This window comes from Bombus impatiens, unplaced genomic scaffold (assembly GCF_000188095.3).
Source record: "Bombus impatiens unplaced genomic scaffold, BIMP_2.2 scf_0107, whole genome shotgun sequence".
In the NCBI taxonomy this organism is placed as follows: Eukaryota; Metazoa; Arthropoda; class Insecta; order Hymenoptera; family Apidae; genus Bombus; species Bombus impatiens.
This window is the reverse complement of record NT_176526.1, coordinates 317182-341957: the sequence shown is the minus strand read 5'-3', so window position 1 is coordinate 341957 and position 24776 is coordinate 317182. Positions and strand designations below refer to the sequence as shown.

The 24776-nt window shown below is 36.7% G+C and overlaps 6 protein-coding genes and 1 long non-coding RNA gene across 12 annotated transcripts; 4 read left to right on the top strand and 3 right to left on the bottom strand.

The window, feature by feature from the left end:
• Window positions 1–58: 58 nt before the first annotated feature.
• LOC100740974 (ubiquitin-like modifier-activating enzyme atg7) lies at window positions 59–1647 on the bottom strand. Of its 2 annotated transcripts, none has more exons than XM_033318686.1 (5): window positions 1507–1647; window positions 1095–1435; window positions 916–1031; window positions 528–819; window positions 59–455 (listed from the first exon to the last, which is right to left on the bottom strand). In XM_033318686.1, the coding sequence occupies exons 2-5, from the start codon at window positions 1410–1412 to the stop codon at window positions 390–392; spliced, it is 792 nt and encodes a 263-aa protein (XP_033174577.1). In that variant the 5' UTR covers window positions 1413–1435; window positions 1507–1647; the 3' UTR covers window positions 59–389. The 2 variants fall into 2 exon arrangements, with proteins under 2 accessions (XP_033174577.1, XP_033174578.1); XM_033318687.1 differs by having other exon boundaries at window positions 1095–1386.
• Window positions 1609–22416, top strand: LOC100740524 (kelch-like ECH-associated protein 1B). 3 transcript variants are annotated; one of them, XM_033318681.1, is made up of 9 exons: window positions 1609–1845; window positions 4133–4135; window positions 19275–19470; window positions 19564–19863; window positions 19943–20107; window positions 20192–20859; window positions 20931–21179; window positions 21257–21555; window positions 21643–22416. In XM_033318681.1, the coding sequence occupies exons 1-9, from the start codon at window positions 1643–1645 to the stop codon at window positions 21828–21830; spliced, it is 2271 nt and encodes a 756-aa protein (XP_033174572.1). In that variant the 5' UTR covers window positions 1609–1642; the 3' UTR covers window positions 21831–22416. The 3 variants fall into 3 exon arrangements, with proteins under 3 accessions (XP_033174572.1, XP_033174574.1, XP_033174573.1); XM_033318682.1 differs by lacking the exons at window positions 1609–1845; window positions 4133–4135 and adding an exon at window positions 18806–18938 and having other exon boundaries at window positions 19028–19470; XM_033318683.1 differs by lacking the exons at window positions 1609–1845; window positions 4133–4135; window positions 19275–19470 and adding an exon at window positions 18574–18732.
• On the bottom strand, window positions 2094–3357 carry LOC117151196 (ubiquitin-like modifier-activating enzyme ATG7). Its single transcript, XM_033318688.1, has 4 exons — window positions 3103–3357; window positions 2835–3038; window positions 2349–2746; window positions 2094–2204 (listed from the first exon to the last, which is right to left on the bottom strand). The coding sequence occupies exons 2-4, from the start codon at window positions 3026–3028 to the stop codon at window positions 2197–2199; spliced, it is 600 nt and encodes a 199-aa protein (XP_033174579.1). The 5' UTR covers window positions 3029–3038; window positions 3103–3357; the 3' UTR covers window positions 2094–2196.
• Window positions 4123–9136, top strand: LOC100740853 (cyclin-G-associated kinase). The gene is made up of 7 exons (XM_003486355.4): window positions 4123–4342; window positions 4937–4998; window positions 5073–5658; window positions 5722–6509; window positions 6582–7301; window positions 7378–8505; window positions 8600–9136. Exons 1-7 carry the CDS (start codon window positions 4219–4221, stop codon window positions 8705–8707), a joined length of 3516 nt encoding a protein of 1171 aa, XP_003486403.1. The 5' UTR covers window positions 4123–4218; the 3' UTR covers window positions 8708–9136.
• Window positions 9513–16319, top strand: LOC100740405. Of its 2 annotated transcripts, none has more exons than XM_012380765.3 (8): window positions 9513–9719; window positions 10135–10662; window positions 10736–11751; window positions 11877–12738; window positions 12814–13163; window positions 13253–13625; window positions 13696–13763; window positions 13844–16319. In XM_012380765.3, exons 2-8 carry the CDS (start codon window positions 10219–10221, stop codon window positions 14772–14774), a joined length of 4044 nt encoding a protein of 1347 aa, XP_012236188.1. In that variant the 5' UTR covers window positions 9513–9719; window positions 10135–10218; the 3' UTR covers window positions 14775–16319. The 2 variants fall into 2 exon arrangements, with proteins under 2 accessions (XP_012236188.1, XP_003486400.1); XM_003486352.4 differs by having other exon boundaries at window positions 13693–13763.
• LOC117151197 lies at window positions 16071–18822 on the bottom strand. The gene is made up of 3 exons (XR_004460948.1): window positions 18682–18822; window positions 18329–18580; window positions 16071–16405 (listed from the first exon to the last, which is right to left on the bottom strand). It is a non-coding gene; the product is annotated as an uncharacterized LOC117151197 (long non-coding RNA).
• Window positions 22417–22585: 169 nt separating the features above from the next.
• On the top strand, window positions 22586–24502 carry LOC105680243 (glucoside xylosyltransferase 1). 2 transcript variants are annotated; one of them, XM_012380823.3, is made up of 3 exons: window positions 22586–23424; window positions 23505–23758; window positions 23873–24502. In XM_012380823.3, exons 1-3 carry the CDS (start codon window positions 22984–22986, stop codon window positions 24156–24158), a joined length of 981 nt encoding a protein of 326 aa, XP_012236246.1. In that variant the 5' UTR covers window positions 22586–22983; the 3' UTR covers window positions 24159–24502. The 2 variants fall into 2 exon arrangements, with proteins under 2 accessions (XP_012236246.1, XP_012236245.1); XM_012380822.3 differs by having other exon boundaries at window positions 22587–23424; window positions 23505–24502.
• The last annotated feature ends 274 nt before the right edge of the window (window positions 24503–24776 follow it).

The following is a 24776-nucleotide window of genomic DNA, read 5'->3' as shown; positions in this document are numbered from 1 at the left end:
TAGATGATTTTTCTAAATATATATAGGGGACGTAGAATAGAATACCTGTCTTTCTTTCAGTTTTCAGGCAATTCAAATGTTTTATTCAACATATTTAGCATTAAAAACAAATTCGGAGGCGTAACCTCTTGTATACTCTTCTAATATTTGCATAAAATCTGTATACACAAGTCATGAGCGTAATAAGACATATCTTGCAATGAGATTTTGACATACATTAATGTCAAATGTCAACACAATGATAAAAAAATTAAAATAAAGCGATTGCAATTAACGAATATGGATATTAGATTATAAATTCTTCCAATGCTTTTTATGTGGTAAAATTGAATTCTTTAAATATTGTATTACAAGAACTAGAACTTTGTTAAAGAGAAAAATTCGCATATTTAAGGTATCACATCATTTCCATCATCCTCATCATCATCGCTTATGCTATCCAACGCGTAACAAAGCTGTAATTAAAAATTTAATAAAAAATTGACAAAATTGAACGATTCAACATAAAATTTTTGGGATATATGTACCTCGTCTAAATCGGGCCTCTTAAGTATTTGCTCCAATCCTGATAATTTTTCTAAATAATTCGGTATATTACACGCGTCCAAAACAAAAGATAAACCCCGATTTTTATATTCCGCGATAATGGGCACAGAGCAAGCTGTGCAGGATGTAAATCTATGAGTAATCGTCAAGTGAGTATCGTAATTCCACAGGGAACCTCGTATCGTATGCGGTATACATCCCAACAAGCCTACAAATTCTGTATCGCTTGGGCTAATATCTCTGCTGTTACCCACCAACGCTGCAGCCTCGATTCTGTTAGATACAAAACAATAAACTATTAATTATAGGCAATTGAAATATATTTAACTTTTATTTGTATTAAAGTTTGTATTATTTTTTTTTTTTTACCCTTGAGAGTGCTGCAACAAAGCTACCAATAACTCGACTGCTAATCCTGCAGCAATCTGTGATAAACCCGGCCTGCTAACTGTGCATTGCTGATCCAATGTTCTGTCAGTTTGTGACTATAGAATAAAATAACTTTTATAAAAAGAATAACAATCGTAATAATTTTATGATAGACTTACATTTCCAGGCTGTGTTACATCGTTACAAAAATAGCAACCAAGGTCCATACCACAGGGATTCCTAGCATCCAAGTCTGGTGAAACTGGACTAGTGAAATTTCGAGTACCGTGCCTCTGTACTGTATAAGAATCAAAACCCAAGGCTGCATTGATGGCAATCTTGTTCTTAGCAGCGCAGAGAACCGTAGGTAGCCACCTGGCCTCTCGAGAATCCAATAGAAGAAAGACAACGTCGCTCTTCTCGACAAGTTCTTCCAATTTTTCCAAGGACTGCTTCGTAGAATCCAGCATACTTTTACCAACAACATGCCCGGGCATTGGAATGTGTAAAACTACACCTTCTGCATTCTATGTTATTAGTAAAATTAATTTAACAAAGCATCGATGAAATTAAAGATTTTTATGTACTCACTATGCTCGGTCGGATGTTCAATAAAGCGTCCTTAGCTGCATATGCTTTATACTTATGCTTCACAGCGTCCTGGTGACTGTACAAACTTTGTCGCACTGTATTGCTATGAGATACGTTGGAGCTATCGACGAAAGTTATGTTATTAACTCCCCAACCTAGGAGAACTCTTGCTACGGAACAACCTAAGGTTCCAGCGCCTAATAAAAGACACTTAAGATTACAGATCTTTTCTAAATCTAGGTCAGGAGCAAGACGCCATTTCATTAGCTTCAAGTTCAGATTGATAGCTCTGTCTGACAATCTGATAGAAGATAAAAATGCCACTGAAATATTTGATATGTGTGCTTATCGTTAGTATTTAATTTTTTTTTAAATAATTACTTGGTTGGATCCATTGTATCAGATAAATTAACTATGGTGGGACCCAATTTATCGTTTGAGTTGCTTTCCCAACCCACCAGATGACTCATAAATAAAGCATCTCTTATGTCTTTATAATTTTCATATTCTTTGGTCTTAAGTTTAAAAACAATACTTTTCTGTGCTTTATTCCCTCGTATAGAAATAAATTTAATGTTTTTTGAAAAATAATATATAGGACAATGCCAACATAAAAGGCATAAAAGATTACGTAAAGGCCAACCTGGATTGGAAGTCGTACATGGGTCATAAAATGCAAAATATATTTCACTATATTCCTAGAAAAATAGGTAAATATACATATATAAAAACAATTGTATTGTATTTTTATACAAAATAAATCTTTTAATATACTTGTGATTGCTTTTCCCTTGCATTAATTGTTTCTACTCCTGTTGCCAAGTCAATAATACTCAGTTTACCTTCTTTTGATATTGAAACTGTAAAATAACTTTTTGTCCTGCTATCTAATTGTAAAAAATGTTGAGACAAATCTTCTACTTGTTTGGCTGTGAATTCTTCATTAATTGATTGTGGAGATTCTTGATAATACATTTCAGGCAATTTCAATGGAGTGGGATGTGCAACCCAATAATAAAATTTATATTTTTTTAAATCTGAATAAGCCAAGACTAAAAACAATGACAATTTCCATGGGTTTTGCAATATTGTTCCATCTTGAATATTATTTATAATATCCTTTCCCATGGAGTCGATAAATTGTTCAGGATTAATTTGACGAAATGCTTCAAAAGTATTTGTATTAATCATATGTCCAAAGCAAAGAACCGATGAATTATTATTTAATGTCTCCAAGTCTCTAAAAATTACCTATATGGAATTAACTCTGAAAGATATTTGAAATACAATGGTCGAAATAATAAATTATGTCACAGACATAAACATACTCATTGAACGATGTGAAATCCAACACCAATGGATTGGTGTTGTCTTCGTTTAACGATTGCAGATTGTAATTTCCCCATAGATTGACACTTTTCTCATCAAGTTTGAATTTGTCAATCTTCAATTCCACAAATTTTGCCCAGAAGGTGCTGTCTGTAGAAGATCTCAATTTTGTAAATTTTACAAATTTCGCCATTCTCAAACTTCTGAAAATGATTGAACCATTCAATAAAAATACGTTATCAAGATGATAACAATAACAAGACTCACAAGTATATATTACAAGTTCCAAAGCACGACCACTGGGTCTGCTTATCTCAAAAACTCGCACGATATTATTTACTCTATTATCGATAATGAATTAAACTAGTAGTACAGGGCGAAAAAATTCATAGAATCGAAGGAAAAGCAATTAATCATCGCATCAGGTCGCGATTTTAAGAATTTTCTACACGCATGCGCGTGTTTCGTACAAACTAATAAATTGCACTCTTTTCAAAAACCAAGTAGTAGAAAATTTTCTTTAACTTTCTCTCTGGAGATTACCTGTAATGCAAAATAATATTTTTTCTTATAATTATTATTATTATAGTAATAACTTATTATGACTCGTTAATTCCTAATATTCAACTGGTAAAAGAAGAAATTATTTATTTTCAGAAAAGCCATAAGTATTAAAAATTGAACTGTAAAATAAAAATTAGCTTGGACCATTTCAATATTTTTAAATTTTTAATATTTTATATCCTATTTGTATGTATCACACATATTTGTGATTACTAATTGTACATATAGATTGTTAATTATCATACAAATTGTTATCAGTTTTCTAATCATGAGGATATAAAGATGTGAGTTAGCAATAAAGGAAAGTGATATAAGAATGAAAAGAGAACGCTGCATAGAGGCCTCTTGTGTCCTCATCTAATAACGTACGCACATTCATATAATAAATAATTAAGTATAACACTAATCAACGAGCGACGCCTCCATGCAGCGTTCTCTTTCTGCTCCCATATCGAATCCACTTACACGGTAACATATGACTCGCGTACTCTATCTTTATATCTCTATACATCTAGTACACAGAAATGTCATTGATACGGTACTGTCGGATCGTCACTAATTATAAATATAGCTCCAATTTACCCTTCACTTTCTAAATTGATATTATCGCACAGTAATTACGTTAACTTGTTAATTAACGAAATAATTAATTTGTGTGAAAGTAATAGAGATTGTTATCATTTTTAGAATACAAAAATACCACTGATACGGCACTGTCGGTGACGTCAGAAAGACAGTATGGCCGGACAGCATCGGCTGTCTGCATTGTAACGTACAGAAACGCTTTCTGGGGGTTCGACGGGATATTTTAAAGGAAATATGTCAGATTATTTAAGATCCGCTCTGGGATACTTGAACGGAGCCACAAATACCAATGAATACGTCGGACAAATACTGGAAATCAACAATGTGAAATTACGTGTGACCAGATTACTCGCCGAGGGTGAGTCTGTCAACCCTTCTAGCACTCCACTGTCACACAATTCCACATCCTAATTAAAACATTTCCATATTATAACCGTTTTTAATTATAGAATAAAAATACTTGTTTTTTGATGCAATTTAAACTATATAAAACAATAGCTGACACTGTGCCAACACTGTATATTATTCTCCTTTTGACATGTGTCAAATGTGTTTTGACATTCAGCTATGCAATGCTAGTGAACCAGTTTGCTATATCTAGAATGTTTTTAAAAACAGCCAATTAACTAAGATATATGCATTCAAATACCTATATATTATTGGCAGGTGTTGCTATATACTTTACCTGAATATATAATTCATTCTCTAAATTTAATATAGTTTGTTATAATGAAAACATAAATGAATTAAGATTGAGACAAGGAACTATATACAATTGCTTTTCCATGGTAAAGAATTGCTGATTCATTCAGAAATATTGATATTTAAAAAACATCATTACTGAGATAAAAGTTTTATGTGTAAACTTTATCATACATTTCTCTAGTACTTCAGACTATATTTCTTTCTAAATTATTTATTCTGGTCAATATTGAAATACTTGTATCAACAGGTGGTTGGGCTTTGGTATTTGCAGTTGAAGACATAAATACAGGGAAAGAGTATGCACTTAAGGTAAATCACTCATCCATTTACATTATTCTAAAGTAGCTACAGAAGGTTATACTGATCTGCACTTATTCTTCCAGAGGCTTATAGCAGTTGATGAAGATGCTAACAGAAGTATTATGCAGGAGATAGAGATTTTGCAAAAACTATCTGGCCACCCAAATATAATTCAGTATCTCTATGCTCAGCGTTTCGAACGCGAGGATCGTCAAGGATACGAGTATTTATTAGTAACGGAATTATGTCCTGGAGGTACAGTCGCAGATACGCTCAGAAATTTATCGACGAATTCTCTGACTCTCGCCCAGATCTGTAAAATAGCCTACCAGGCTACAAGGGCTGTGCACCATATGCACAGTCAGCAACCTGAACCACTAGTACACAGGGACATAAAATTAGAGAATTTTCTAATCGGGAGCGATGGTCTGATCAAGCTCTGCGATTTTGGTAGCACTTCCAATCAGCAAATCTTGCCAAATCCATCTTGGAATGCTCAAAAACGCGCCACTTTGGAGGATCAGATGGCGAAATATACTACACCCATGTATCGAGCTCCAGAGATGATGGATACATGGAACAATGAGCCTATTGGTCCTCCAGTTGATTGTTGGGCGCTTGGATGTATAATATACTCTCTAATAACACTAAGGCATCCATTTCCTGAAGGTATTCAATTCATATCATGTTAATAGTAGAGTCGGTTCTTATTTAATTTCGTTTCATTCACAGGTAACAAGCTCGCAATAGTTAATGGCAAGTACACTTCACTTCCGCCTAATCCTCGTTTAGCCTGTTTACACGACATAGTAAAAGGATGTCTCGATGTGTCTCCGATACGAAGGCTGACTACATCAATGATTTTGGAGCGGTTAGCAGCGATAGCCGAGTCAAACAATTTTGATCCTAGAGAACCCCCGAAAGTGGAAGTTTCAGTGAAGACTCCACCGCCTCCCAGACCTACTCAACCACCTAGCACACCCACTCCGCCACCGAGACCATCTCCTCCGGTAAACGTACTACCTCCAAAGTCTACTCCAGCGACTCAAACTGCAGTCGCCAAGATCCCCGTAGCTCAACCGACAGGCCTATTTAGCTCATTGAAAGGCGGTGCTGGCAGCATTTTGCGAAACTTGAAGGATACTTCGAGCAAAGTGATGTACTCTATGCAACAGAGCATGGCCAGAACTGAATTAGATGCCAGTTACTTAACGTCGCGTATATTAATCATGCCCTATCCAGCAGATGGAATAGAGTCTGCCTATAGAGCTAACCATGTGGAAGATGTAAGAGCATTTTTACAAGCTCGACATCCTCCGCCAGCTCGTATACAATTGTATAATTTATCTCGGGGTCGACCAAACGTGTCTAGACTTCCTGGTAGACATATCGACTGTTCTTTCGCCTATGCTTCCTCGGATTCTAATGCCCCGCTGTTGTCAGCTCTCTATCAGATATGTCAGGATATTTATCGATACCTGAATGCCGATTTTAATCACATCGTAGTGTTGTATTGCAGTGTGAGTATACTTTGGAGCCTCTTAGATTAATTAGAAGCCATAATATTTTTTAATGTTGCTTCCTTCTTTTAGGATGGATATAGAGCCAGCGCCACGATCGCGTGTACTTTACTAATATACGCTAGAGCATTCTCTACATCTGAAGAAGCCATAGCGATGTTCATAACAAGGCGACAGCCTCCCCAGCTGCAACCCTCGGAATTACGCTGTATTAATTATATGAGTTTGCTGAGTACCGGTGTACAGCCTCATACAAAGCCTCTAGCCCTTTGTTCCTTAATAATTAAGCCTGTTCCACTATTTACTAGGGCAAAAGATGGTTGTAGACCTTATGTTGATATTTATAGCAACGGAGCTTTAGTATTTTCCACTAAGCGACCAGAATACGAGGACATAAAACTGTTTGGAATGATGAAGGGAAAGGTTCAGTTGGCACTTGGCAATGCTACCGTTAGAGGAGATGTTACTTTAGTCATATTCCACGCCAGGCAGCAGCTGGGTCGAATGATAGGAATTAAAATTGCCTCTGTTCATTTTCATACTGGTTACATACCGCTTAGTGAATCTGCTTTAACGTTCAAGAAGAAGGATCTCGATGATGCGCCTGAAATAGGCGGGAATTTCAGTGTTATTTTAAATATCATGATGGCTGAGGAGAATCCAAAGATGGCAAGAGTTCCAGCTCCTTGGGAAGCGGAAATGTCCTCGAAATTGGAACCAGATCCATTATTCGGATCTACTTTGGAAATGGAAGAAACTTTAGAGAGCTTTAGAATCTCTAAACCAGAAGAGGTAAGTTATAGAAATATTTCTATTAAAAATAATTAAAGTTTAGAGATTTTATGATATTTCGATGTAAAAATGTTAGATTCAGAGAGAAGTAACGACTCCGCAACCAGTCGAAGCACAAAGCAACGTTAATGTACAACAAGAAGTACCTCAACAGCCAGTAGAGGACATAGAAGAGCAAATAAAAGAAGAAATCAAGTTACAAGAAGCAGATTTATTGAACCTAGGAATGCCAGACACCAGTACCTTGAATAATACTGCGCAGGCTACAGTAAACCCGGGATTAGATATTTTTTCTAACTCGTCAAATTTAACTAGTCAAAAAGAAAGTGATCTCTTAGGAGGCTTTGGTGATTTTATTCAACAAGAAACGAAAAACACCGTGCCCACTATTACCGATCCTGTCCAAAACGATCTACTATTTGGACACGATCAGCCTACTACTAAGAATGACAATGCTAATAATAATTTGAACAATTTGTTCTTCAATCATAGACAGCCTACTACTAAGCAAAACCTTAACGATTTATTTGATCCACTCGGTGGAAACACTGCGAATTTTTTAGGAAGTATGCAAGGTTCTAAACCAAATAACACGAAGCCTCTATCCGAGGAAAACTTTCCAAGAAATTCGAGCGTTCCGAACTTCGCAGCTCAAAACAAGGATCCCTTCGCGAGTCTTGCTAGCTCCCTGGGAGCTGGATTAACGTCCAGTTGGAATGGAACGCCGAGGAACTCTAATACTCCACAATCCGCTAGCCCCGCTCCAGCTAGCACACCGATACACTCTAGCCCCAATACGCACAGGAACGCAACTAACGAGACCAATACCGCTGCTGCTGCTGCTGCTGATACCGGTGCAACAGGCAATAAAACAAGCAAACCAAGTGGAGATGCTTTCGAGGATCTATTGGGCAGTCAAGGCTACAATTTCTTCAGTTCGAGGAAAGCAGAGAAAGACAGCCCAAAGACAATAAATCAAATGAGAAAAGTAGAAGCTGCTAAGAATATGGATCCAGATAGATTGAAGATTGCCGAATGGACAGAAGGAAAGAAGGGTAATTTAAGAGCCCTTCTTTGCTCGTTACATACGGTTCTCTGGCCAGAAGCTGACAGATGGCAACGGTGCGAGATGCATCAGTTAGTTTCTGCTGCGGATGTAAAGAAAGCTTATAGGAAAGCTTGTTTGGCTGTGCATCCGGATAAGGTATTATTCAAAATCTGAAACTATCGAGTAAAATGTTAATATAGATATGAACAACGATATCGTTTCTAATCCTTTTTCATACTATTCTTTATAGCAAGCAGGAACGGCTAACGAGAACATTGCAAAGTTAATTTTCATGGAACTGAACAATGCTTGGAGTACATTCGAGAACGATGCGTCGCAACAAAACCTATTTAGTTAATTATTCCGATCTGACTGTTATATACTTGTTATGTCCACGAGTTAAGGTAGTTCCTAGCGGAAAGAGAGACCCGAGAATATTATTAATTATTATTAATTATTATTAATTGTAAGATATTGACTATATTATTATTATTGGTAAGACATGACTCTCCGTGTTACATTCCGACTAATGTTATCTCAGCTGTAGCGGAAGAAGAAAAAAGAAGAAGCAATTAAGGGATTATAGTGAATGCAGATTTTCGAAAAAGCTGCATCTAAATGGCTAACTATGTACATGCATCTTCTTATCATATGAAAAAAGCCTTGTAAGATCACTTAAAAAAAGGGGAACTGTATTAGACGTAACTGCGGCATAACGTGTATATGTATATAAGGCAAAATGTAAATTAAGGAAGATTCCAAATATATAAAGATATTTTCCGGCCGACTACAGTCTCTTCCATATTCCACCGTCCATCCACTGTCTATTTAACCAAGACTTCTTAAACATCTAACAAATTCCAAATAATTTTAAATACTATTTTTTGTAACTTTTTATACAATAAAAAAGGGGATTATTTATTTAAAAAGCGACTATTTTATTTACATTAATAATAAAAAAACAAGACCACAATTTTAATATCTTTTAGAGGGAAGTTGAGAAATTGAAACAGTAGAGCCCAATCTTAATGTTCGATGTCTCATGGTCCACAGAGAGACGCACATGAGAGATACATATATAAGTACGTGTGGTATAACACGTATTTGCGCGAGAGAATGGTATGTGTACTATAGGGGTGAAATTTAAAGGGAGGGGCTGCTCGAAAATGGCTGTTATGCACGGGGTAGGACGTCTAGAAGAGGGCAAGTGACGGTTCATCCCTGTCTTCCACACTGACCAATTGACATTATTTTACGACAATTGATACGGTTACCTAATCGATAGCTATTATGTGGCGGTTAAGAAGCAATCTTCGTACTGCTCTTCACCCACCCCCGGATCTGCGACATATGATTCGCTTCGGGAAAAGGTAAACTGTCACAGCTCTTTTTCCTCTGTACACGTTCAAATTTTCTAAATTCAATCGTTAAATTTATCCGATTTTATGCACTGTTTCGTCGTGCGTGAAAAGTTCCATGATTTTTTTTAATAAAGTGTGAACCTTGGAAACTGGAGTGCGCAAATGACTAAAAAACGTTTCAGGGAGAAAGTATGAAATAAAAAAATACCTTTTACGGAAACAAGACAACGTTTTGTGTCAGAATCAGATTAATCATGGCATTATTCGCGCAAACACGCTAGAAATACGAGATATTTGTATGTAGCATTGTCAACAATGTGAGACTAATTTGTGACACATCCATGAACCATAACTGACTCATGTAATTATATACAATATATATCAATGACGAATAATTCGTTAATTCCGATTTCAACGATTACAGATTGGAACCTTATATGAATGATGTAAGTCAGAAGAGCTAAGCAAAGAATAATACAGTGGAGAGAAAGACAGAAAAGCGAAGAAGATGTTCGGCTTCGCTTGGAGATTTCTATTCCTCTTTTTGCTGGGTACTTGTTTCTGTCTCTGCTCTACGGATCCTGCCAGATCTGTGAGAGCCATTAAGGGACGGTTTCGAACATCTTACGCTGCATGGCGTATCGTGCTGTGTCTGACACAACCACAGGGTTCACTAAAGACAGATGTACAAAAAGCATGGGAGAAGGCAAGGCTGGAGTCATCTCATGCAGACATGAACGTGTCTTTCATAGAGGCACCAGTCAAGACAGATTCGCTGTCTTATCCTCTGTCACTGTTAAGTAAATTCTGTAATGAAATCAAAGCTGGGAAAACTGTATTGAGTCTTATCATTGGAGGAGGATCTGCAGCCAAATTTCTCGTCACTGCTGCAGCTTCCTTGAATATTCCAGCCTTGTGGCTACCATTTACACACGAGGATTTCCTTAGACAGGTTTGTAGTCATGGATAAGCTGCTTTCCTAAAAAATAGCTTTTATGTAGTCAACAAAAGATTCGAATTTACAGGGAAATATTGGTCAATACGAAAGTCGTATAGGTTCCAGTACAAGGGAAGTGGGAGCAGCTGCTGCTGCCTTGATGCATAGAGCAAATTGGCATGCATTCACTCTCCTTATAGACACTACCTTGCTGCCAATGACTCATCTTTTACACGCGAACCAAACGACCTTAACACCTAGAACTATTATACATCTTCCAACGAATGACAAGACCTTAAGGATGAGACTCAAAAGAGTTGCCGAAGAGGGTGGCAGTGGAGGAGTCATAGTGATGGGTTGTGACTTGAACAGTGCACGAAGAATCCTAGCTGTGGCTGGTAAATATGAAATGCTTGCAGGAAGATTTCTGTGGCTCTGGTTGGATCTGAAAGCAGAACTGAGACCCAATGAACCAAATATAATCAGTTCTACTATTATACACAGCTCAAGATCGTCGATAGCAACGAATGAAAATCCTTCACCCGTAGAGAGTATAAACCGAAACGTGAATCTCGTAGCGGAAAGCCAGTTATCGTTAAACTCTTTGCCCAGTTTAGCGAACGATATACATCGATTACAAGAATATAGGTGGCAGAGCGAGAGGTCTGTGAACAAACAAGAAGATAGAAGCTTTAATTTTGACGACGACGAGGATATCAGAATAATGGACAAAGAATTGAATTCCAAGGATTTTATGCCAGTCGGTATGCTAGCGTTGAGACCCTCTGGTATAAAATTGATGGGTAGTGACACTATATTATCCAGAATGATCAGGGAGACCTCTCAGGCGCTGGACGAAACATTCTTAGAAGTGAAACCCAGACTGAATCGTTTGGGAGAAGCTCAGCTCGAAGAGAACTTCGTACCAGAATGCTTCCCAAAAAGTAGCGCCAAATTTTTGATGAGCAAAATGAGGCACAATGTTTCCAAGACCTTGACTCAGAAGTTAAGAAATTCCGTGAGTCAACTTTCCAGGGACAAGGCTAAGTTTCATTTGCTGAACTTACAAGCCATAAGATTTCCAGGAAATAAGACTCAATTGAGGTGTGTGTTTAATTAAACGTTTTTGTTAAATAATTGAGTCTATCTTTACAATCCTAAATCTAAATTGTTCCAATTATTCAAAACACTATGTTCGAGATAATGTATTCCAATGTTTTTCCGCACAGATGGACGAAAGTCGGCACGGTGAAAGGTGGAAAGGAGGTTCATCTAGACACGATAATTTGGCCAGGAGGTGGAATCGTGCCAGCGTACCTGGAGCAAGGAGGCGAAAAAATTGGCATGCCAATGTATCGCATAGTAACAGCACTGGCACCACCGTTTACGATGGTTACGAATCTACAGGAAGGTCTTTGCTTAAGAGGACTGTTTTGTCGTCAAGAAAATACCTTGATGTGTTGTTACGGTCTAAGCATGGACTTGATGTCCCTGGTGTCTCGTGAACTAGGATTCCGATACGACTTGTATCTGGTAAAAGATGGCCTGTTCGGCAAGAGAAACGGCAGTACATGGAACGGAATCATGGGAGAACTGGTCTCTGGTAGAGCTCAATTAGCCTTCGCACCACTCAGCGTGTCTGCTCGTAGAGCAGAAGTAGTCGACTTCACGACACCGTATTTCTTCAGTGGGGTCAGCTTCCTCACTGCGCCAAAGCTCAAGTCAGAAATCTCGCTATTTGCTTTCCTATTTCCATTCAGCACAGAGCTGTGGATCGCTGTTTTTACGTCATTGAATTTTACTGCCATAGCAGTGGCACTGTACGAATGGTTCAGTCCATTCGGCCTGAACCCATGGGGTAGACAACGAAGCAAGAACTTCTCGATAGCTTCTGCTTTGTGGGTAATGTGGGGTCTTCTTTGTGGACATTTGGTCGCCTTCAAGGCACCAAAGTCTTGGCCTAACAAGTTTCTAATCAACATTTGGGGCGGTTTCTCCGTTATCTTCGTGGCTTCCTATACGGCCAATATAGCTGCCCTTATCGCGGGTCTCTTTTTCCACCCTGCAGTGAGCAATTATCACGATAAAAGTGTAAGCAGATTTTTGACTAGGATATTATATCTTATTTCTGAATAAACTAGCTAGTAATTGTGTTATGTGTTGCAGTTACTGTTGCAAAGAGTTGGAGCACCAAGAGCATCCGCAGCCGAATACTATGTACAGAAAGCAAACACACAATTGTGGTCTCACATGGCCAGATATTCTTTGTCGAACATCGCCGAAGGCGTGGAGAGATTAAGAAATGGTACTTTAGATATTCTCATAGCTGATACTCCTATTTTAGATTACTATCGGGCGATAGACGATGGTTGTCGATTACAAAAGATCGGAGACACCATAAATGAAGACACATATGCCGTTGCCCTTACCAAGGGCCATCCTTTGAAAGAAAGTATATCTAAAGTTATAGCTAATTACACGAGCACTGGACTACTGGATATCCTGCAAGAAAAATGGTAAACTACTTTCACAAGAATACTGTCATTCAATTAAAAATTGCAAGTGAATACGATCGAATAACTGGAATAAAAAATGATCACAACAGGTATGGTGGTTTACCTTGTATTCGAGGAAGAGAAGGAATGGATACTGGCCTTGACCATGAACAAGGAGGACAACCCAGACCTCTGGGTGTAGCTTCTGTTGCCGGCGTATTCTGTCTTCTAGGAATGGGCGTTGTACTTGGTACAATTATTTTAGCTGGGGAACACTTGTTTTACAAATATACGTTGCCCAGATTGAGACATAGGCCGGAGGACTCTATATGGCGCAGCCGTAACGTGATGTTCTTCTCACAGAAATTGTATAGATTCATCAATTGCGTGGAGCTGGTGTCGCCACACCACGCTGCCAGAGAACTGGTTCACACGGTACGACAGGGACAGATCGCCTCCCTGTTTCAAAAAAGTGTCAAGCGAGTAAGTGACTTTTTGCTTCCGTAGACTGTAACTTTTTTCATATATCTACAAGGTAGCCATGTTCCAGAAGGAACACGAACAACGTCGAAGGCGCAAAAGTAAAGCTCAGTTCTTCGAGATGATCCAGGAGATCCGGAGGTGAGAGCTGAAGAATCCATTAATCTTACTTGGCTACTCCAATTCGTAAATCTAATCAGTAAATTGTTTCAATTTTGCAGAGTCCAACAAGAGGAAAAGATAGAAACTGTATCGGAAGAGCAAGAGAAAGAGGAAGAGGAAAAAACTGTAAAAGGAAGAGAAAGAAGCAAAAGCAAGAGCCCTTTGATGCCCCGAAGTCCAAAGAGATCAGAGAAAAGCAGAAGTTCGACCAATTTATCAAGCTCCAGGCTAGGATTGTCTCCGATCAGCCTGGAGGCCCCAATGAAGCCCAGAGAATTCACTCTGAGCAGCACTAACCTCAGAGCAAGAAGCCCTTTGGAAACAGTAGGTCGTCGCTTGAGCCACGGAGATGGAGGATCACCACCACCGCGTCTAGGCTCTAATTTCGGTGGCAGCGCAACGCTAAGACCCCTAGCGCCAACGAAAAGCGATTCCACCGGAAGTACGACACCAACGATCAAGGGTGAGTCCACTGGGGGAGGTGCTCCTACACCCAGATACGCGAGAAGTCCTGCAAAACGAGGGCAATCGTTCCCAGTGTTTGCCACGTTGAGGCCACCACACTCGTCCAGCCATCAAATGTCCAAGAGCCCATTATTATCCCCTAATAATGAGCTAACTTCCGCTATCGGACGGAAACTATCTCGTGAATGGGGTTCGGGAACTCTAGATATCAGCAGGTCTTCCGAAACGGTCGCTGGCGGCTGCTCTTATACGCTAAACCAGGAGATGACGTTATCCTTAGAGCGGCCGTCCCATGAGAAGATTCAGAACGATCCCCTACCCATCAAGAAGCCTATAAGAAGAGCCAGAAGCCATGAGAACAGAGACACCGGCAAGCTGATGGCCGATCTACCGTCGCCAAGACTCACCGCTCAACCGGTGGTAGGAGGCCGATCGGTAAGCGAACGAACGAAAAAGCAGTTAGAGTCCGAATTGAAAGCGATTTTAAGTGCCAGAGCCCACCACCGCGACCTTCATCCCCCTTGATAGACGACAGGCTATCTCACCTAATTTTAATAAAGAGACAGAGAGAGTTCTTGCAGAAGTGAGCCATAAAAGCTTCGAGGATCGTTGCCTCTGAGGGGCTTTGGTTGATTTAAGCAATATCAGATTTATAGGTCAATTTGTAGAAGAAAAAAAAATCCGACAAACAGTAAAACAAAAAGATATATATATAAAGGAAAAAGTATATATATATAGACACAGTGTCTCCGGAGGTAATTAAAGTGTAACACAAGAAAGAGATTCTCTCACGAAGAAAGAGTGAAATCTCTTTATCTGTTCATGTTGTTACGTACATTGATAATACTGATAGAGTATGTTGATAAAAAAAATGGAAAAAAAGTGCTATAAAACTTTAGTAGATTGTCTTAACGAGTAGCGACTTAAATGAGTAACTAAAGTATTTTCTTGTTGGCATTTTAACTCTACAGAGGCTGTCGGTCTGGGCGAGTCTCTCTTAAAATTATAATATGATTATTAGATATCGTACACTGCCGTATTTCTCAAATTCCTTTTAATCATTCGTAGATGACTCATCGACATCTTTCAGTTTGCCATCTGAAACAAATTGGTGATGGAGATTCGAACGGCCGCATAAGACAATGGCATATATTAAAGTAGGAAGAATCGACAATGAATAGAAATAAGTGAAAGCTGAGAATCGCTGGTCTACGGAATTTTGCTGACTCACATACTGCCATAAACCTTCTAGTATTTCTCTCATGGGAGGAGAGAAAAGGAGAGACTCGCCCGTAGAACTCTCAGCGTAGAATGACCATTTACTAAAAGAAAAAAATACATAATCTTATTAAAAATTATCTCATTCAAAATAAAAGAATGAATAATAAAATATATTGAAAGGCGGACGAAATTTTAATCGGACGAGTCACTTTTTTACCGAAAGCTGGTATACCATTATATGGAATGAAATTCTATCAGCAAACATTTAACGACGATAATTGTATGCACACATTAATCATTCTATTTGTAATTTCATTCACTGATAGTGGAAGAAATCGTGTGTTTACTGTGCAATAACCTTCCACCAATTATTAGACTGATAGGTGAAGAAAAATTTATCCAGGAATTGCACACACGCATCCACGGATCATTGGAATTGAACACGCACATATATACACTCTCTATCTCAAAATGTTCTTTTCCTCTTCCTTTATACTTTCTTCTTCCTTTTTTTCGTCAAACTGAAAATGAAGGACACGCACATATATACACTCTCTATCTCAAAATGTTCTTTTGCTCTTCCTTTATACTTTTTTTTCCTTTTTTTCGTCAAACTGAAAATGAACTATCATCGTTCCAACTTGATCCCAACTACCCAAACTTAGACTGTTAGAATGAATGTGTGGGACTAAATTAATTGAAAATAATTGATGAGCGAGGCCTTAGGAGTAGTCGATCCGCCCAATTCTTTACTTACGGATATAGCGTTTAATCGTATTATCGAGCAATTCGCTATATAATTATAAATTATACATAGAGGATAGCGATTTAGTTTCATAGTTTTCTCGTTAGGCACTGTATCCGACACTCGTAACTGAAATTCTTGAAAGTCTAACGAGATAGAGACTCTCACAAATGCATGTTAGTTATCATCCCTGAAATTCAAAAATACATTTCACTAAATTCAGACTATGCTTCAGAGACTCTATAAGACAACATAAGTTGTTCGCAGGCTGACTACATACAACTACTGAATCCTCAATCTGATGTATAACAAGTGTAACTTCTACCAATGAAAGTGTCCCAACTTACAAGTAACTACATTTGTTTTACCATTTACACTGTCAGCACCTACATGTTTACACCTGTCATTTTTTAGCTAACAGACTTTCGAGAATATTTCATACATGATGATGAGGAAACAAAGACAAATATCATTGTGTTACAAACAATAAAGATAATTTCCATAAATTTCTTTCAATTGAATAACAAAGAAAAACGACTGGCTTGCTTGCAATAGCAGATTCAGGAAGTAATCAAAATACAAAGATATAGGGGGCCAGTTTAGAGTCACCCAAGCCTAACTAAATCAAAGATAGACTTATTAAATTAATTAATAGCTGTAACATTCTTTAATAAGTGGGTTCTGCCGGTAATTTAGTTCAGTAGTGATCATATATATTCTTTTCTCCAATTTATTCCAAAATGCATAAAAAAAGAGAAAAAAGAAACCTGTCTTTTGAAAGTCTTTGTACATATGTGTCTTCTACTCTAGATACCTGAAGAGGCATTATTGCACTGAATTAAAGGTCGAGCCCCCTACTTCATTGTGCGCCAACAAGAACCTGTATAATGTGAGCATTTTATGGAAAGATCAGAGCAAAATTCATCTGTACTTCTATCTTTATTATTCAATTACAAATCAAATATTCTGAAAATTATTACATGCGATAATCAAAAAAATTGAATCGGCCTATTTAATGTAGAATTTAGAGAATTCCCCTTAGTTAATTAAAACTTCTGAATCTTTTAGTGCTCTTTTCTTTCCATTCTCTAAATTAATATCATGAAGTGTTCTCATTGTTCTCATCAATAATGCCCATAAAAATAACAGATTTAAAATTCAAACTTTCGAAAATTTGAACTTTAAAAGAAAAGGAACATTTATTGCTTGATAATAAATCTAATATAAATTTATATGATTCAGTTATTAGAGATAACTAGTAATTAAAGTATTAATAACATTCTAATAGCCTTAACACGTTATTTCCGCGTTTAATGGCAATAAGATTATTCTATACTATAAAACACTGCCATAATTTCAACTATTGTTATATTGATTTTAAGGTCCTGCCAAATAATATTATCGCATTAAATATAATGCATTCTTCAGGGCTCTCTTAAAAACAATTAAAACTTCTCAATGAAAAACAGACATTAACTATACATCGCAAATAAGTCAAGAAAAAGATATTCTCTCAAATTCACAAGATATTTGGATTTGTCGCTTAGGTATGAGAACATTTCCAATATAAAGTACAGAATATACTAACAAATTAACAAATAGGAAGTATCAAATACTGAGGACTTGTTCATTGAATTCTATGCATAGAATAATGTCTCAATTCACAGAACAAGGTTCCTACTATCTTTGAAATTTATTTTTTCAACAATTACAATGGAACTTTGTACATTGTGGAGATTTAATAGTAAACTTCTCAACTGCATAGAATGCAATGCTAAAAAAATTCTTGAGGCTCAATATAGGTACTTCTGTACTACTCTTTCGTTTTGCTAATACGAGTAAAAACTAATAAGATCTAATTCATAAATACTTATCAAGAACTAACCATTACTTTAAAAAGGTCTTTAATTTGGTAGACCAATTGCTACTTACGTTGCATTAAAGTTGCATAAATTATAACTTAAGCACAATGCAACTTTAAGGAAACGAAATAAGTATTGTAAAATCATAAAGTAAAGGATTACACGAAGTAGTCGTATAATAAATCACAGAGATTCTGTTACGGCGGTGACTTGTTGGCGTACGGTATTAGGTTAGGTTCCTCGTAACCTACCTCGTCTCTCTTGTTACGCCTACTATTATACTGTTATTGTTGAAAACTCCATATTAATAAGAAATAAATATATTGTCTCAAAATAAACGTGGTCTCTCATTTTCCCAATTTCAAACTCCTACGAGCTTCAACCTATAACCTCTTCATTTCTCAATCCTTACATAATTAACTCATAAATATGTAATGTAAACCTAATGATTGTCATTTTTTATACGTGAATCCCTCCAACATTTTCAGTTTACCATCAATTTACTGAAACAATGTAGAATACAAATGCATACACATAACCAAACAAATATTTAAAACATATTAAACGGATTCCTGGATAACAAAATGCGAGCCAGAAAAATTACCGGACGTATTGGTTCAAAGGTGCGCGAACGGTCTCAAAGGTAAAAACCTCGGTGAGTAGCTGCTAACGTGCTTGATCATCAAAGCGAAATAAATGCAAGTCATTCACGTCATCTACGATCACGAGTGTTGTTTCACGGTCGAACTTTCGCTTGTGTTTGTCTCGTACATAGCCCCGTGTGGTAACCATATACTTAGACACTGTCTCTTATTACCTTATTATCTCGGTAAGACCGAGCTGCTTGCGGTATAGTGACATGTAAATATAAACGTATTCGCTGTTGTCTTCCGAACGATTAATTCTTTGCATATCGTTTTTTCACGCTTTACCGCCCAAATTTTTCACAGACACATATGTAAAATATCGACGTACGTATTACGAGCATGGGTGGAATGTATATTTTTCATTCAGAAGCCGATCTCGAGTAACGAGTTACTCTTATCAGTCCTTAAGTAACGCGTTAGAATAGACGTTAAGATATCGATGCTCATCTTGGAGAAAGAAATATTTTTCAACTCACAGGATTCTTTGAAAGCACGTGCAAATAATAATTTCACGTCTGACGTGAGCCAACATCAACATCATATTTGTTAGTACTTATTGTTCATATCTGCGCCATCGAGCACGATCAATTAATTGGCAACTTAGCCCTTCAAATTATGTTCGCTCTATCGCATCTCCTCTTCCCTTCTTAATTTATTTTACTTTGGGAAATTTATCAAGATTGCAAATTTTTATTCGCAATTCATTTGCATTTCTCTGTTTTGCCGGCGATTCTTCGGTCATTCCTGTAAGTATTTTTTGTGTTCTTGAAATATGGTTTATACGTGGTGCTTAATTGTGTAGGGTTTGTCTATTATTGGTGAACTTAATTCTTTCATAGGTTATTTTAATGGATGAAGAAGATTGTTGCATGAAAAAAGAAGCTCCTAGCAGCTTCCATTCCAAAAATCTTGGATCTAGTTCTTCGTTCATGACCGAGGGTGAAGGCCTAGATTCTACGGAGAAACATGGAGATCTTGGTGACATGACCTTTTACATGGCAAATTATATTAAAGATGCTATGAAGATGATGTTCATTATGCGTAGTCATCATATGCTCACTGATGTTATATTGGAAGTAGGGTCAGAGTTATTCTATGCACACAAAGTAATATTAGCTGCTGCTAGTCCATATTTTAAGGTAATTTACCTTAAAGACATACAAAAAATATACACTGGACAAAGACAAAAATTGTATTGACTTGTTTTCAATATTCTAGGCAATGTTTACGGGAGGTTTGAAAGAATCTGAAATGTCTAGGGTAAAACTTCAAGGTGTCAGCCCAACAACGATGGCACGTTTAATATATTTCATGTATACTGGTCAAATAAGAGTCACAGAGATTACAGTGTGCTCTCTTTTATCAGCAGCCACCATGTTTCAGGTATGTAAAAGATAAGTACATTTTTCTAATAAAAAAAAAAGATGTCACAGTATCTAATATACTTTTTTTACATCTATGGTGCAGGTTAGTAATGTCATAGATGCGTGTTGTGTATTCTTGGAAAGACAATTAGATCCCACAAATGCTATTGGAATTGCTAATTTTGCTGAACAACATGGTTGTCAAAATTTATGTCAGAAAGCAAATCAATTTATTGTTCAACATTTTAGTCAGATATGTCAGGAAGAAGAGTTCCTACAGTTATCGGCAATGCAATTGATAGCACTAGTGAGAAAGGATGAGCTGAATGTACAGGAAGAGAGAGAAGTGTACAATGCAGTGTTAAAATGGGTCAAGTACAATGAAGAAGCCAGAGGACCCAAAATGGAGCACATATTGCATGCAGTGAGGTGTCAGTATCTCACTCCTAACTTCCTTAGAGAACAAATGAAAAACTGTGATGTTTTGAAGAAAGTACCTGCATGCAGAGAGTACCTTGCACAGATCTTCAAAGATTTGACTCTTCATAAAAAGCCAGTGGTAAAAGAGAGAACACCTAACACTCGCAGAGTGATATACATAGCTGGTGGTTTCTTGAAACATTCTTTAGATTTGCTAGAGGGGTATAACGTAGATGAAAAAACTTGGACTCAACATGCTAAACTAATAGTGCCAAGATCTGGTTTGGGTGGAGCATTCCTAAAGGGTATGTTTTATGCTGTTGGTGGGAGGAATAATTCACCAGATAGCAGGTAAGTTTCTTGGAAGGGAAGATAGTAAGAAATTAGACATAACATTTTTAAGAATTTATATGAACTTGCAGATATGATAGTGATTGGGTTGATAGATACAATCCAATCACGGATCAATGGAGAGCTTGCAGCCCAATGTCTGTACCAAGGAACAGAGTAGGAGTGGCTGTTATGGATGGACTATTATATGCTGTTGGAGGTAGTGCAGGTGCAGAATATCACAATAGCGTTGAATGTTATGATCCAGATCACGATACTTGGACTAACGTGAAGCCAATGCACATCAAGAGATTGGGAGTTGGAGTAGCTGTAGTTAATAGGTGAAACTTGCAAATTATTTAAGGTTTAAGAGTTTCTTATTAAACTACGTTATCTATGTGAATTCTGTTTATAACAGATTACTTTATGCCATTGGTGGATTTGATGGAACAAATCGATTGAACTCTGTAGAGTGTTACCATCCTGAAAACGATGAGTGGACAATGGTTTCACCCATGAAATGTAGTCGATCAGGAGCTGGAGTAGCCAACCTCGGACAATACATATATGTGGTGGGAGGATATGATGGAACAAAGCAATTAAACTCTGTCGAAAGATACGATACAGAAAGAGATATATGGGATCAAGTCAGTAGTGTCACTATTGCTCGTAGTGCACTCAGTGTTACAGTACTAGATGGAAAATTGTATGCAATGGGTGAGAACCAAAAAATATTTTTACAAAATAGATTTTATTTAGATTTGTGACTTTATCAATGAATCTTTTCTTATTCAATATTTACAGGAGGATATGATGGTGAACACTTTTTAAATATAGTTGAAATTTACGACCCTATGAAAGACACATGGGAGCAGGGAGTACCAATGACTTCAGGAAGATCGGGTCATGCGAGTGCGGTATCGTACCACCAGTGTCCCATCCATTGTGATCATCTGGATCATAATATATCTCTAGAGAAACCACCATCGTGATATATGTAATTATCAGGTGTTAATTTAAATATTGGTATATAAACGAAATTCTTAATCTAGGGAAACAAATACAAAAAAGCAAGGCAGAAATAATGGAAATAGTTGCCCAAACGGTGAACGAGTGACAGACTGATATTATGTATTTTTGAGTTGTAATGTAAGTTCTGTTCTGGAGATTGAACTGCATTAACATTCTATAATTTTATTCTTGATAGAACCTCCCGATAGCATTCAATGATTGATTCTTATTAAATATAGCATACAACATATATATGTATATGTTTTAAAATCATAAGGACCTTATCTATCCATATATATATATATATTGTTTTTAATATCAAATTTGTACAAAAAAACTTTCTTATTTTTGAATCGCTGTACATTTGTAATATATTATTAAACTAATATACTGACACACATGCACACGCGTGCACGCGGATCTGTATGTATTTGTAAAATATCCACAACTAATTCGCGCATTTTTGATCCTATCAATTAAATGTATATCCTGCCTAATTATTATATGTTAAGAAATGTTGAAAGACTTGATTAAGAAAGATGAAAAATATATATGCTTGAAATATTATCAGTGTCTTTTTTAATAAACATTCTTCAGAAGTTCAACAATATTTATAATTATCTAGTAATAAAAAAAATGTGCACTAATTAAAATATAGTTAAAACTATTTCTTTAATTTAGAGATATTTTGATCTATATCGTTTATAATGATTCACTACCAGTCCGAAAATGTAATTCAATCGTGGGAGTGTGGGAGTTAAAAACTGGTTCTGTTGTTAAGATGGATCACACTAATCGATATTTTCGAAAGCTGAGGAGCACGGATACTCCTACCATTAAAATCTACTTTTATACCATATAAAGCGACAATTATTACATTCCAAAGATAATCAACAATTTTTTAACAATTTTATGTAAATAATATATCTATACATTTAAACTATTCAGTTCCTACTTGTTAGTTATGGTAGGTCTACAGTGAGGTTATAAACATAATGATCGTCTAAGCATATTTATCGGAATGATAAATAATACGAAAGAACATGAAAACAATAAGTTTTTTCACGATAATTTCCACCGACCGTAATACAGCAAAAATTCGGCGGACTACGTGAAATTCAAATAAGTACAACGATGAAATCTGTGTACAAATTGTTTTTTCTGTGCCTTATTTTCATCGTATTGATAATACTGCTTAATTTAACAAATTTCTCTAACAAAATCTACGATGCATCCACCAAAGAAGCTGTCGTGTCTACTACTGTTAAAAAGCTTCAACCACCATCAATAACAGGAGAAGTAACAATCTGTGTGGTAGTCTGTGGAGATAGAGTGGATGAAGCGCTAACTATGCTCAAATCTGCCCTAGTCTTTACATGTAGATCCTTACAGTTCATTATTCTGGCAGAAACCAGCCTAATTCCTGCCTTTAATGAGAAGTTAGCAGAATGGAAGCTTTTATCAAACAAAACATTTGATTTCATTGTCAAACCTATTACATTCCCCGAAGGCAGTGATGCAGCTATGTGGAAGAAGCTGTTCAAGCCTTGTGCAGCTCAAAGATTATTTCTCCCGGTAATTCCATAAAAATCTAATTAACTAACAAAAAAATATTATATGTATTAATATTTAAATGTATGGTTTACTTATTACAGTCAGTGCTAAATGATATAGATGCTGTCCTCTACGTAGATACAGACACGTTATTTTTAGCTCCACCGGAAAAAATCTGGGATGAGTTTAAGAAGATGAATTCTAGCCAACTAGCAGCTCTGAGTCCAGAACATGAAGATCCTAACACAGGATGGTACAACAGATTTGCCAAACATCCCTATTATGGAAAGCTCGGTGTGAATTCTGGAGTGATGTTAATGAATCTGACGAGAATGAGAGAATTCAGATGGATAGAGTATGTGATACCCATTCACAAGGAATATAAATTGAAGATAACATGGGGAGATCAAGATATAATAAATATTATATTCCATTACCATCCTGAGAAACTGTATGTCTACTCTTGCAGATATAATTATAGGCCTGACCATTGTATGTACATGCCTGTCTGCATAAAAGCAGAGAAAGAAGGTGCTCTGGTCCTACATGGTTCTAGAGGCACTTTTCATTCTCAAAAGCAACCTCCTTTCAGAGCGATTTACAGAGCCATGCAAGAGTACCAATTGAATACAGATCCCTACGATTATTTATTGGTGCCAATGAGAAACTATTTAGCTTTGGAGCATAAGTCAAACTGTGGTAAAGTGTGGGAAGTGTTTATTACTCAGCCTGAGTCACACTTAGGGCAACAATAATATTTAAGCGTTTCTTCTATATACAAAGAATAATTAATATAATACTTTCTCTTTGTCCTGCTACTGAAACAAATTTGGAACTTGTACACAATATTTAATATACAGTATAGTATAAACAATTCTATTCATGCACAGACTGATTATGTTCTATAGTGCATTCTGATTTTATTCGTTAACAAATGCGCTGTGATTGTTACTGTCTAACGTAAAAAAAGGAAAAGAACTATGTTATTACAATTATTAGCTAAGATCATTTCGACAATACTCTTTGAATATAGCTTTGGATCAAAGTTTTAAAATTACTTTGTATACTTAAAACTCGACGTAAATTACTTTTACGAAAACTACCGTCGTTAAACCGTGATGTATATCGTTCAGAAACTTTTTACAAAAATTTTATACAATTGCAATGCCACCAATGCAGATGCGTTTTGTATACTTGACTATAATTATTTTGTTATTTCGTAATATACGTTTTTGTGATACTTCTCTTATACGAAATAAAAGGAATCATTCAAACTTAACAGAGTGCCATTCTACCATCGAATGAAGTCACCATAACGCGCTTTAGCAGGCTGACTCTCTGAAGAGAGGGGGTCATAACGCTGAAAGGGTCCG